Source organism: Lepisma saccharinum, chromosome 1, assembly GCF_977018435.1.
Source record: "Lepisma saccharinum chromosome 1, izLepSacc3.1, whole genome shotgun sequence".
In the NCBI taxonomy this organism is placed as follows: Eukaryota; Metazoa; Arthropoda; class Insecta; order Zygentoma; family Lepismatidae; genus Lepisma; species Lepisma saccharinum.
In genome coordinates, this window is record NC_139229.1 from 7,736,580 (window position 1) to 7,751,075 (window position 14,496).

Below are 14,496 nucleotides of genomic sequence, written 5' to 3' on the forward strand. Positions count from 1 at the left end.
ACTTGCCAATTTTTAAAACATTCATCAATGCAGATTTGGGTTTCACTTTTTCGTGATAGTATTCAATATATATCCCATTTGGTTGGATTCTTCTTGATATCTAAGAATAGTGCAATGTCATTGTAAACGTATGTTAACTTGTGCAAAACCAGTAATATGTCAGGATGATGAAAGAAAACCTTCGTAATCACTGCTACATTAAATAAGGTGAAGTGAGCCAGAAGAGTAATAAAATTCCAGCAGCATATTTGCAGTCTAATGCTCTTCTTATTTATGCATGCAATTTTTGTTGGATGTTGCAGTCCATGCAATTTCTGTCGTATGTTGTAGTGAGGTACTTTGTCCGGTGGCGATATTCAACAAAATCGTATATATCAATGGAACCTATTTGTTTCCATTTTCCTTCAGTTTGCCCAACAAAATGCCTTACTACGACGTCCGACAACTATCGTCGGATGGCACCACCCACTCTTATCCCCTCCATCTGTTCACAAGTCCCCTTACAACTCCCATACGGACAAGAAAAAATGATAATTCAATGCATTTTCCACGTAATATTTAGTGGCTTAACCTTTACTCCCCGATGATACCATATGGTATCATCAGAGTAAGGTCGTACTCATCCGATGATACCAAATGGTATCATGGTGCTGATTACGAAATGAATGTGCTTTTTGGACCTTCATACTCTTATGTTTGAGTGGAGACTGACACAGGTCTGGAGCAAGCCTGGAAAATTCATATTGATGACCAATCTCCCCACCTCTCCGCAACATATCCATGCCACATTTCCGAACAGAGATTCACATTTTGGCTCATTATTGAACTTGTAGGCACCCAGGAACATGAAACATGTTTCAATCTCTCTCGAGACGTCCATTCTTTGAAGAGAATACTAAGGTTTGCACCTTCTTCCCAAAATAGCAGGAGAGGAGGGGGGCAAACTGCAGATTTTTTCATTGAAATTCAGTGGTCGCGCCCCCAAACCCCCCGTCCTCATTTCGGCATTCTGAATTGTACACTGTTGCATGCAATGATGTTTTAACTGCAAAACAAAACTTATCCGAAGTAGATTGCTCCCATAGTGCCAGAGTTATAACAATTTTCTGAGCAATATGCAAATGACCTATTTTTCGTAAAAAACAGTTTCACATTTTGGCATATTATTCAACTTGTATGGCACCCAAGAACATGAAACATGTTTCATTCTCTTTGGAACCATCCATTCTTTGAAGAGAATACGAAGGTTTGTTCCTACTCCCCAAAATAGCAGGAAAAGAGGGTGCAAACTCCAGATTTTTTTTTCATTGAAATTCAAGGGTTGCTCCCCCCAACCCAAGCCCCTCTTCCTCGGTTCGGCATTCTGAATTGTACACGGTTGCATGCTCTGATGTTCTAGCTGCAAAACAAAACTTTTCTGAAGTAGATTGCTCCAATAGTGCCAGAGTTATAACAATTTTCCTCCAAAATGCAAATTACCTATTTTTCGTAAAAAAAATCACATTTTGGCTTATTATTCAACTTGTATGGCACCCAAGAACATGAAACATGTTAAGTTCTCTTGAGAAATGTCCATTCTTTGAAAATAATACTAAAGTTCGCACCCTCTCCCCAAAATAGCGGGGGAAGAAGGGGGCAAACTCCAGATTTTTTTTTTTTCCATTAAAATTCGAGGGTTGTGCCCCTAAACCCTCCTTCCTTGGTCTGTCGTTCTGAATTTTACAGTTGCATGCTATGATGTTATAGCTGCAAAACAAAACTTATCCGAAGTAGATTGCTCCCACAGTGCACGAGTTATAACAATTTTCCTTCAAAAATGCAAATTACTTATTTTTTGTAAAAAAAAAACAACACATTTTGGCTTATTATTCAACTTGTATGGCACCCAAGAAAATGAAACATGTTTCATTCTCTTGAGAAATATCCATTCTTTGAAAAGAATACTAAAGTTCGCGGTTTCTCTTCAAAATAGTGGGAGAAAAGGGGGTAAACTCCAGATTTTTATGTTTTTTCCCATTGAAATTCGGGGATCACGCCGCCATCCCCCTTCCTCGGTTCGACGTTCTGAATTGTACACGGCTGCATGCGCTGATGTTTTAGCTGAAAAACAAAAGTTATCTGAAGTAGATTTCTCCCATAGTGCCCGAGTTATAACAATTTTCCTCCAAAAAAAGTCTTTCTCCTCCTGCCATCACTAGTTTCTGGCGCCATGTTTGTGTTGCGCATAAAATGGGCCTAAAAGTTGAGGCCGAAACTTAGGAACGAGATTTCCTGTTCCCGTGCAGAGTTCCATAATGATATCTTTAAATAAATAATAAAAAAACAGTCAGTGAAGACTAAATTCCCTGACATTTCCCTGACTTTTTTTGACACCTCAAATTCTCTGACTTTTCCCGGTTTTCCAGGTTTGTCGCCACCCTGTAGTTCCAAATTTCCTACATACATACATTGTACATTCTTTACCTGGATGCATTGGGCAAAACACATCATGACTTTTCAACAAAAAACATGTTTTTTTTATACAGTAGAATTTAAAACTTTACTTGCAAGGTAATATATAAATCATCTTTCAAAAAATAAAGTGAGTATACCCTGCGACAGGTTTTATGTATTAAACCGCGCTAGAACGGCGCTCAGCATCTCCCGTGCGAGTCTTGCCTCGACCGCCGAGCTGTTCATGTCACAGACATTGAGAAAATCGGCAGTATTGCAGCGAAACTATATTATGCGTGCACGTTTGGGTCTACATTGGCGAAAAGTTGATGCAAACTTAACTTGTCGCGGGGCTTAGTCTTGTGCATTCTTCGAAATTTCCTTGTCACAATTCAGTGTTATCCTCCATGCCAGTCTTCTATCAACCATTTTGATTTTCCCTTATTTACTTACAAATTTCATTTTGTTGATTCCACGGGGAGGAAACACATGAAAACTTTTCACTTGTTCTAACTCATGAAATGACTTAGAGCCAAAAACTGAACAGTAGATGTTAATTACTCTTTCGTACATTCTTCATGCTTTGAACGACTTCAACACAGGATAGTGCCCTACATACAGGAGTTCCCAAAATTTTACCCCATGGCAAATCGGATAATTTTAATCGTAAATAGTCTACATCAGAGGACACACAATGTAAAACTTATACATGTGGAAAAAGTGTGAGGAGTTCATTACATTCTTTACAAACAATTTCCATTGTAGCTACTTAATGCACAAAATAGTCTCACTTGATGCCAAACATACACTATTTTTGTCCTATGATTGTCACATCATTCCCTAGGCTCCAACATCTACGAAGCAATTGATTCTTTTAAAGAGAAGTGCAAGAAATGTTTGAAGTTAATATGCTTCATTCCAGCTGGATATGAACAAACCTTACTGTAAATAGCACTTCATTTAAAACAGTATTGTACATGACATTTTTTATATAGTTCACAGTCTATGACACATCACTGACAGACTCACTTTGTAGTAGTGCTACAACTACAAACAGGGTGGCTACTCTAAGACCCTGATAAAATTCAAGTATAATTCCTGGGTTTCAAGGCAAACTCCCCCCCCTCTTACACACACACACAAATATATTAACAATATAAAGGATCATTGTGATTAAAACGTATCCAGACAGACAATGAACTGATGCTAAACGCAGTCGAATTTCCGTCATAAAGGAACTCGTAGCTTAAAATCCCAAAAAAGATTAGATTTGGTGCCATCACATGACTTACTATGTCTGTCAGAGAGATTGTTATGCGAAGAATGTTAACAAAGTATATGGACTGACAGAAATCTGTTTTGTTTTCCACTGTAGCTATATTTTACTTCCTCGATAAAACACAAAAGCAAAACTGTGAAAAACATACCCCCAGAGCATACATAAATATGTATAGCTTCAATGGCATTTAGATTTATAAATTTCCAATTTCTCACGTCTGTGGAGTAAAATTCCTGGACAGTTCCCAGAATTCAAGGAATTCCCAGTGAGTAGCCACCCTGAGTAATTCATAATTGAAAAGGGTGAAAAGTGTAAAGTGTAACACAAAGAGTTCAGATAATCAAAGCTTAACTCCCCCCCCCCTTAATCAACATACAAATAATATTTGTAATATCTTACCTCAATAACGCAATGAGAGCCATTGGTTGTCTGTTTCTGCCACTCAATTTTAGGGATACTTTTATCCAAGGTATAATGAACCACATAGCTTCGGATAATGCCATTCGCCTGATGTGGTTCCTTCCATATTACCTGCACACTTGTCGTGTTGACTGGAATCCAGCTCAAGTCCCGTGGTTTACCTGGCACTAAGGTTAGAAAGAGGAAACAAAAGGTTACTCAACACAGATCTAGCATGTTGGATTCTTAAACAATGGTATTGTATTCATCAATACTACATAATTATCATTGCTAATTTAGAATAATGTGAGTTTTATCACTAAGGAGGCAGACATTGATGCTATGGTCTCATCTAGCTTTGATTGATCGGATTGAATTGAAAATTGCGTGCATCAGCAATTTCAGTATCTGGTATACACTGGTATAAGAGCCACGGTAGCTCAGTCCTTAGGGCATCTGACTACCATGCGTGAGACCCAGGTTCATCCCCGACAGGGGAGACCGGTATTTTTTCCACCTGTTCAAGCAGATCCGATGCTCATCCAGAATTGTATAAAGTGAGTGCCTGGAGGAAACTCTGGGGGATAAAGACAGCCAGGGGAATGGTGCTGATCACATCACCCACACCTTCAGCCATGATCAAGAAAGTGTAGGACCCTAACTCCACACCCCCTATACGCCTCCATTGCGTGGTGCAAAGAATAGGGTAGCACTTTACTTTTACTTTGGTACACCACTGTTATCGGCCAATACATCAACATCGGTATTGGCTCAGCACTACTATAAATATAAATAGTAGGGATGGGCTGATATGAAATTTTGGCCGATACCGATAAAGTACTGATATAAAATTTACCGATACCGATAACCGATCCGATATAAAATTAAAAATGGTCCTTGAAGAACCTGAAAGATTCATTGACCTCCTTAATACATGTGTGTTTCAAGGTGACTGCAGTGCTAAAGAAATTGCATATTTAAACATTTACTTTTTTTTAAAGTAGGGCATCGAGATTATCCATAAAAATTACAACAAAATGGCAAAATTTTGCACTAAATTATCAGGTAGTTATCCATATATTGGATCGGTAAAATAATCGGTATTTTTACCGATTACCTGATATGCCTATATCGGCCGATACCGATAGAGTACCGATTAATTGGTCCCATCCCTAATAAATAGTAACCCATGACGAAACAGCTTTTGAGGGCCAGGGCCTAACTGATGACTGACGGCCTCACGTGCCGAGGTGGGAGATTATTCAACCAGTTATGAGGTGATGTTTGGTCAGCATGACAAACCACCAGTCATTGCTGTAGGTTTTCATGATCGGGTAATGCTACTCAGTCATAGCTCCCCAATTTCCTCATGATGGTGGGTGGCCACAAGTTCCATACACAGGCCGAAATCTCAGGAGAAAAGTTGTTACGCTTCCCCGAGGAGACGCCTTAGACCATACGACCACGATGCAGGACACAAGGAGATGACTACTGTACTACTTCTTTTAAATGTACACTGTACATTATAGACAATTTTCTGTTCTTTCGTTTGGTACCAAACTCATCTTTCTGTGATGTCTACCTCTTGGGGTATAACTTGTTTTGTGGGAAAGGTGAACAAAGATATTCGAAACATCAATCATGTTAGTTATTTTGTTATATTTACTAAACCATTGGAGATATTACATTTATGATGAGACATGTGAAATCTGTAGAAAATTCTATTAAAGAGAAAGTATTTGTTTTTGTAACAATGTGTTGGAGTTCCTGAGATAACATTGGCATCCATATTTTCAGAGATACACAACTATCATACAAGTATACTTTTCACCCAAGATACATTAAAATATTACATTCCTAACCACTAGAGTAAGCTAAAAAAAAATTAGGTACTTACAACCTTCCTTCGTCCTGCATTCAACTTTATGGCTGTATGGTCCGTAGTGATTGTTCTGAGTGTGGGACCTTACGCTAAATTCATACAATGTGAATGGCCTCAGATCACTGACCTCCACACCTTGACTTGTGCTGAAAAATTAAGGAACAGCAAATTAATAGAAAATAAAAGATCAATAATTAAACATGTCAGCAATGTTGCGCAATGTTCTATAACCAGAATACTGTTGGTCAGGATTGTGAATACTGTTGGTCAGCATTGTGACTGAGCCTTAATAATTAAGAAAAAATAATAATTTTGTTGCATAATGTAGCAGGAAAATACGCAGCAGAATACCCGATTTCAGTTCTGCATACCACAGAATACACTGTGCTTTCTCCTGAATCAACGCAATCTTGGTACCACCTGATCACTTGCAGTCACATGATCCTCTCAATGCGCATTGTTGTCAGGTAAAACTTTGAATACTGCTGTGCAGTACAAACTTCATTTCACTTCATTACAAAGTTATAGTGAATTTAAACGTGGAAAGGACTTTTGGAAAACCCTGTATCATAACAGGAATTGGTTTGAATGATTACAACAATGAAAATAGTTTGAAACTGTATCACCTCAACTCAGAAAGCGGAATATAACAATTTTTTAACACATCCTACCTACCTTCGAATGTAACTCATAGCAGAGGCATTTACCGCCAATGTATTCTGAACCTGGTGGTAGCACACAGTGTAATAGCTGACATTGACGGTAATCTGAGGTGGAATCCAGGTCAAATAAATGCTCGAAGAGCTCATAGGTGCAGCCTCCAAATTCGTTGGTGGCTCCGCCAATCCTGAAATGTCTGAGTCGTCAGTCTCGCCACTGTCTTCCGGAAGAGTGTGGATTGATTTCTGGCCTACACTCCCATCACCATCCTGGTTGTAGCCCTGTACCAGCACTTCATACCACGTTTGAGGTACTGTGAAGATAAGATATTATGTTCTGACTGCCATTTAATTTTTAAAACAATAAATAAAAGCAAGAGCAGTACTGCATTTAATATAATTGTAACCCCTTGACAAGTCAATCCTAATTTTGGGGAGATGGTTATCAAAAAGCAAACATTTGCTGTATGATGTCAACTTAAAATTTAAAATACTTGAACTGCATCAAAACATGTTATTTTGCACTTAACCCTTGCCCAACCATGGTCGAAAAGTTACATGAATCTTGAAATGGGGTACCTAAGTGACCCCCAACCTAAATTATGCATTTTTAACTAGTGGACCACTTCGTAAAACACTGTATTCCCAACCTGCAGACCAGAAAGAATGAATGCTACACTACGAAGCGGTAATAACATTACCCACAATAAGTATAAAAAATTGCGAATGAACTTGTAACACCAAAGTAAACCAAACAATACTGGCTTGACCAAAAAAACTAAACATCCTTATATTCATATTATTATGATTATTATACAAAAATACATAAATACAAATAATAAGTAACTAAATAGCAGGTCATAAATCTTCACATATATCTATATATTAATAGAATGAAAGTTTTGGTGACGTGAACATGAAGAGTGGGGGGCCTAGGGTAACCCAATGCAATAAAATGCCATTGTGGGGTTAATTAAGATTCCAAAAACAAAACACAAGATACCCAAAGGAGAGTATTTTTGAAAGTAAAACATACAAAAAATAACAACATTTTACGTCACATAGGTTAAGAATAATAAGACACAATCATAGTATAGGGGACCCAAAGTCTCCCACTTGGCCAGGCGACGGTTAACAGCATTTTGTGTATAACTCAAGAAGTTTTTAAACTTCGCAATGACACATCTTCATCTAATTATCCCTGTTGATGGTGTTGGTTCAGCAATCAATCATCATCTTTTAAAACCTTTTGTTTACCAGCTATCTATAAATAGATACCTCTAGGTATACCCCTTGTTTACCAGCTATCTATATATAGATACCTCGACAAGGTCGTAGTTTTTACGTCATAATGTCGCTATTTTTTGCTGGAATTGCAATTTTCTTCTTTTATATTATTGTTAACACACATACTGCACCGTAAAGACTCTTTCCCCATAAAAGGGGGGGGGGGGGAATGCCGGGAAAATGGCGGCTTCCTTTGAAACTGAATCAGTGGCACATAGACATGTCTTTTCGGGGTTACAAGTTGTGTTCTATTACTTGTATGATAATAATTAAATTATTTTCTTGTTCCAAATATGCCTGCGATCATTTCCATGTGTATTTTGACAATGTCATGTATTTTGTTGTCCAGGGGCGGAGGGGGGAAGGGGCATTTTTCTTCAGAAATTTTGGAATTTTCCGGTTCCTCCCCTCCCCCCACATCCATGTATACAGTCAATGTGCATAAATTGTATGTAGTCCGAATCTATGGTTCATTCTGCATATAACGGTACTTGATTCATCAGTCTAGGGTAATTAGCCTCCAATATACAGGTGTTTCAAGGTAACTCTGCAACCCGAGGCTTGAGTCAGTGGCGCACAGACATGTCGTTTGGGGGAAGGGGGGGGGCTACAAGTCGTGTTCTATTGCTCATATGATAATAGTGCAATTTTTCTCTTGTTCCAAACATGCCTGCAATCATTTCCATGTGTATTTTGACAATGTCCTGTACTTTGTTGTCCAGAGACGGAGGGGGGAAGGGGCATTTCTCTTCAGAAATTTTGAAATTTTCCGGTTCCTCCCCTCCCCCGCATCCATACATACACTCAATGTACATAAATTGTATGTAGTCCGAATGTACGGTTCATTCCACGTATAATGATATATCATTTTCCGGTTCCTCTCCTCCCCCACATCCATATATACACTCAATGTGCATAAATTTTATATAGTCCGATTTTATGGTTTATTCCGCATATAATGGTACTTGATTCGTCCGTCTAGGGCAATTAGCTTCGGACCTACAGTCGTTTCAAGGTAACTGCGCATATTGCTGAATGGCTCAATGCGTACAGACATATCGTTTTTGGGGTACAAGTCGTGTTGATTGTTCATATCATAATAGTGCAATTATTTTCTTGTTCCAGACATTCCAGCGATCATTTCCATGTGTATTTTGACAATGTTCTGTACTTTGTTGTCCAGAGACGGAGGGGGGGAAGGGGCATTTCTCTTCAGAAATTTTGAAATTTTCCGGTTCCTCCCCTCCCCTGCATCCATACATACACTCAATGTACATAAATTGTATGTAGTCCGAATGTATGGTTCATTCCACGTATAATGATATATCATTCGTCTGTCTAGGACAATTAGCCTCCGATCTACAGTCATCTAAATGAAACTCTGCATTTTGCTTAAAATTGGCCTGGTAGACAAGGAGCTTACCTGGCAAAATGGGATTGGTAAGCAAAAGGTTAAATATAATTACAATATTTTTTTCCAGTGTCTGGTCTTTCCCATTTCCTTTCTGCATGCTATTTTGTCTTTCTGGCACTCCTACCTTTCTTTCAATATATTATATATGTACTATGATGGAACTTATGAACGGACAGTCATAAATAACACCCATGCCCAGATTGGAATTCAAACCCGGGCATGCTTACATCGTGAAAGAATTACATGTGAAAGGGCATATAGTTTGTAACCAAACTAGAGGATTCTTCTTAAAAGTGCACAATGCTTGATGTAAATCTACTTCAAAGGATAAAATCACATGCTGTGTAAACAAGCAATATATTTGTTAAAATTGCAATGATTCAAAACATTATTTGAAATTAGCAAATTACAAGGTGTACAACTTTGTTTCCGCCGTTTTCCGACAGGTGGCAACAACAGGAAGTAGCGGTCGAAAGAAGCAGATCGCAGACGTCACGCAGTTATCTTGGACCTCTGTCAAGATAACCCCATTCAAACATTAGTCGAGTGGTGTGTGCATCGTGAAGTTGTTCGCGATTGAAAATGTCAGTGTACGAGCCAAATTCTCGCCATTTGCGGGAGGTTCTACTTTTTTGTTTCAATATGAAGAAAACTGCGGCTGAGGCTCATCGAATGCTCTCCACTACGTATGGCGAGGACGCTATAAGTGAGAGAACCTGTCGTGAGTGGTTTCAACGCTTCAAGAACGGTGACTTTAACGTCGAAGACCGGCATAGTGGTGGAAGACCAGCTCGGCGTCGTGTACTATGAGCTGTTAAAACCAAGTGAAACAATCACAGGTGCTCGTTATCAAACGCAATTAATGCGTTTGAGCTGAGCATTGAAGGACAAACGGCCGCAATACAGCGAGAGGCACGACAAAGTGATTTTGCAGCATGACAACGCACGACCCCACGTTGCCAAAGTGGTGAAAACGTACCTGGAAACATTAAGATGGGACGTCCTACCCCACCCACCTTATTCTCCAGACATCGCTCCCTCTGATTATCACCTGTTTAGATCAATGGCTCATGAACTGGCTGACCAACACTTCCGATCTTATGAAGAAGTCAAAAAAAGGATCGATTCGTGGATCGCCTCCAAAGATGAACAATTTTTTAGACGCGGTTTTCGTACGCTACCCGAAAGATGGGAGAAAGTAGTGGCCAGCGATGGACAATACTTTGAATAATGCCTGGGTAAGCAATGTTTTTCATTACAGCGTCATATTTTTGGGGAAAAACGGCGGAAGCAAAGTTGTACACCTTGTAAGAAAATAAATATTTAATAAAAAACCCTACTAAAAGGCCAGTTACGATGAAAACTGAAGTTATACATAACAAGAGAATTAGACTTGCTATATCTGGACTGCATTTGGCAGACTAGAGAGGCGAGGCTCTGGCGTCTGCACTCTCAGCCAGTTTAATCTTCTGTGGGGCTCGTGTTGTCATACATTTGTGATTGCCCCTTCATCCATCTTATCTTACAAACGTTCATCCTCAACTTCATGATTAGCCAAAAAGAGGGGGGAAAAGTGAAGTAAAATAAATTAAATCAATAGATACGTAAGTTATAGTGATAGCAAAAATTCTTGACCACAAGTATAATTTCTAGACTTTTTATTGATATCTTGACTTATTTGTTGATTTCTTTACTTTTCGACACCCTGTATTATTATTTTATTATCTTGAACTCAAAATAGAGGGTTGCAATTAATTTTTGATGGCTAATAATTTAAGGCTGCTGCATGAAAGTGCTGATGAGAAAATTCTCAAATTCTGCAGGAATATAATGTTTGCTAACATTTTTATTCATCAAATTAAGAAAACACTGAATTTTAATTTTTTAAAACAAACACTATTAATTCATTACAGAGAGGAATTTCTGCTCACATTTATTGTACACACAAATGAATGTCTATTGTATTTTGAATTTTCTGTCGATTTAGGTTCAATAAGGAAAAAAAAAAACATTGTATCTGAAGTACTGGTGGCCGCGGTGGCTCAGTCGGTAACGCATCTGACTACCATGCTCAAGGTCCCGGGTTCGATCCCCAGCCGGTTCAAATCCGGGAACTTTTCTAACGGTAAAAGCGGCCCCGGCGCCCACCCAGCGTCGAATAACATGGGTACCTGGGGGAAACCCTGGGGGGTAAAGGCGGTCAGGGGTGTGATGCTGATCACATCACCCTCACTCACGACCGGATCAAGAAAGTGTGGGGCGTTACCCCCACACCCCCTATACGCCTTCATGGCGTTGTGCTATGCACAAGGGAACACTTTACCTTTTACCTTTTACCTGAAGTACAACTCTCGAGATCTTGGTTCTGAAATGAATGCATTTTGATACAACATACCATGGAAGTTCGTCTCACAGAAAAATATTGGGTAACTGGGAATTGCCACCGCATCGATCATACATACCTAACTCAACAAGAAGATGTTCACACTGGCTTGCTGGTAACTTGATAGGACCTTCAGCTTTGCTGTTCTGTTTCCTGTAGGTCAATTTGTATCCTGTTGGTTTGTACTTGCTTTCAGGTGGCAATGTCCACATAACCTGAAATATTGCAAACATTTAAATGTACTTCTCAGAAAGGCATGGAAGGATCTTAAAATTCAAATCAGCTTAACTGAAAAGGTCAAGACTAACAAAATCAGTTGTATCAATATCAAACAGGTTAATTTAGTAAAGCTTATTTTGTCCCATCGCATCACAGAAAATACAGTGGGTTTTAAAAAGTCCTGAAGGATTCTAAAAAGATAAAACTTTAAAATAATAAGTTTATTAAAACGAAATATTGTTTTTTTATAGAGGAAAATTTAAAATTTTGTTCTGCCCACACTGCTGAGTGTTGTGTCATTCCAAGATGGTGTCAATGCTGCAGAGGACCCACACCTTGGCCCGCAAGGTTACCAGATTTTATGTCTAGCGATTACTGGCTGTGGGGACATGTCAAAACTCAGGTGTATGCACAGAAACCGACAGACCTTGACGACCTGAAGTTCAATACAAGTGATGTGATTCACAACATTCCAGACGAGCACTGTCCGAATGAAATTCTCTGATTCCAACCAAGATTTCAAGTGTGTTTGGACGTGAATGGTTCCCAGCTGGAGATCTGGCGATGAACCAAACATCAAATATTAATTTTTACACTTTCCTCTGTGTAAAAAACAATATTTCATTGTAATAAACCTATTATGAGACCCGGGTTCGATTCCTGGCAGGAGAGAACCGGGATTTTTTCCACCTGTTCAAGCAGATCCTGCACCCACCCAGCATCATATAAAGTGGGTACCTGGAGGAAACTCTTGGGGAGGGGGGGGTAAAGGCAGCCAGGGGCAGGGTGCTGATCACATCACCCCCACCTTCAGCCGTGATCAACGAAGTGTGGGACCCTAACCTCACATCCCCTATACGCCTTCATGGCGTGGCGCATAGCACAGGGGAGCACTTTACCTTTGTAAGGAAGGGGTAAACGGACGTGCCCTAAGAAAAGAATGAATATTTTCGCATTGAACATGTAGAAAAAATCATATTCTCGTGTATAGTTGGGTCTCCTTTTAGTAGCAGTGTCCATTGAAATAAATGCACACATAGTTTAAAACTGCCACTCTTCACCTTAATTAAGAGTGCGACACAACAAAGATAAGCAGAGAGAATATTCCTTACCTCAATCGAGGTAGAGTTCACAACAGTCAAGTGCACAGTTGGTGCTGAAGGTACATTCCCTTGACCGTGATTTGGCATCTCGTACACCGTCCAAAGAGGTTTGTTGTCGGAAAACGTTTGCCATCCTATACTCGTAGCTGCCAACACTCTCACTTCGTACACTTTACCAGGAAGAAGACCTGAAATAAATAAGTGACACTATTACTTGGGAGGATTCAATTATTGACAAGAATAGACAATATGTATGCCCACAGAAAAGAGCGAGGTGCTAATAACAACAAGAAACAGAGCCAGAAATGAACCAAGAATAAAAATGGATACGGAAGAGTTGAGGGTAGTGGAAAGCTTCAAATATCTAGGAAGCATAATTGAGAGAAGTGGAAGAATAGATGAGGAGGGGACAAATAGGTGGTGGACTCTATAGAAGTGTTCGAAGATTAATATGGAACAGAGATGCATCTATGAAATGCAAGAAGGTAATATATAATACATACTATGTGCCAATAATTATGTATGGAGGAGACTTGGACAATGACAGATGCAGGAAGTGGAGACAAAAGGAAAATGCAGGTAGTGGAGATGAAATTCGTAAGGAGTATATTGGGGAAGACTAGAAGGGACAAAATAAGGTATGAGGAGATCCGACAAACAGTGGGGCTGGTGAAGCTTCAGGACAAAATAGATCAGGCACAGATGAGATGGTTTGGACACATGAAGAGGGTGGATGTAGAACTGCCAGTAACAGTATAAAAATACACAAGAAGTGGGAACAAGGCCAAAGGGGAGACCCATATGTCGGTAGAAAGAGCAGATTTCTAAAAGCATTCGGTTGGTTAATTTATTATTAAATAGTGATATGGAGTGTTAGGAGAAGAGGGCAAGATTGGAACATCGTGGAAAGAAAAGAGTGGTGGAAGACCAGAAGAAAATGGAGAGGCTTGACTTCTATGCCGACCCAGCAAGAGGCAGGAAACTGTGAAGGATGATGATGATGATATGCCCACACCAATACAAAATTTACTGTTAACCGATATTCTACCAATTCGATATGAAATTATAAATGTTACATGTACCTTGTGAATTAATGTTAATATGTGTAATGTGTAAATGTTATAAAAACAACGCTGCACATTTACTTTATAAAACAAAGACACATGAATTATACCTTTAAATTCACTTAAATAGGAAAATTATCAAAAATTCTGACAGATAAACCAATATGCTTGTATTGGCCAATAAAAAGAGTACCAATTACTTTCGTCCCTAATATATATAGAGGCAAATTACATCATAAAAATTGTTGGACTTTCATAATTATGTTCCTTCATAAAATGAACAACCTCCCGTATGCTAGCGCTGGGGTGTGTTTCTTGGCCAGCGCCACGGGATGAGAGAAAATGTAACTTCCGCCACCTGGGAACAAACAAAG

General features: G+C 39.2%; 1 protein-coding gene across 1 annotated transcript in view; it reads right to left on the reverse strand.

Annotated features, from left to right (window-relative positions):
* The window catches only part of LOC145992475 (protogenin B-like), a 103,011-nt gene that overhangs the window by 29,768 nt on the left and 58,747 nt on the right, over positions 1-14,496 (reverse strand). Inside the window, exons 11-15 of the mRNA XM_083128859.1 lie at positions 13,068-13,246; positions 11,816-11,951; positions 6,669-6,966; positions 6,009-6,139; positions 4,112-4,299 (exon numbers count right to left, since the gene is read on the reverse strand). Coding sequence (XP_082984985.1) covers positions 4,112-4,299; positions 6,009-6,139; positions 6,669-6,966; positions 11,816-11,951; positions 13,068-13,246 — 932 coding nt within the window. The remainder of the gene's footprint in view (positions 1-4,111; positions 4,300-6,008; positions 6,140-6,668; positions 6,967-11,815; positions 11,952-13,067; positions 13,247-14,496) is intronic.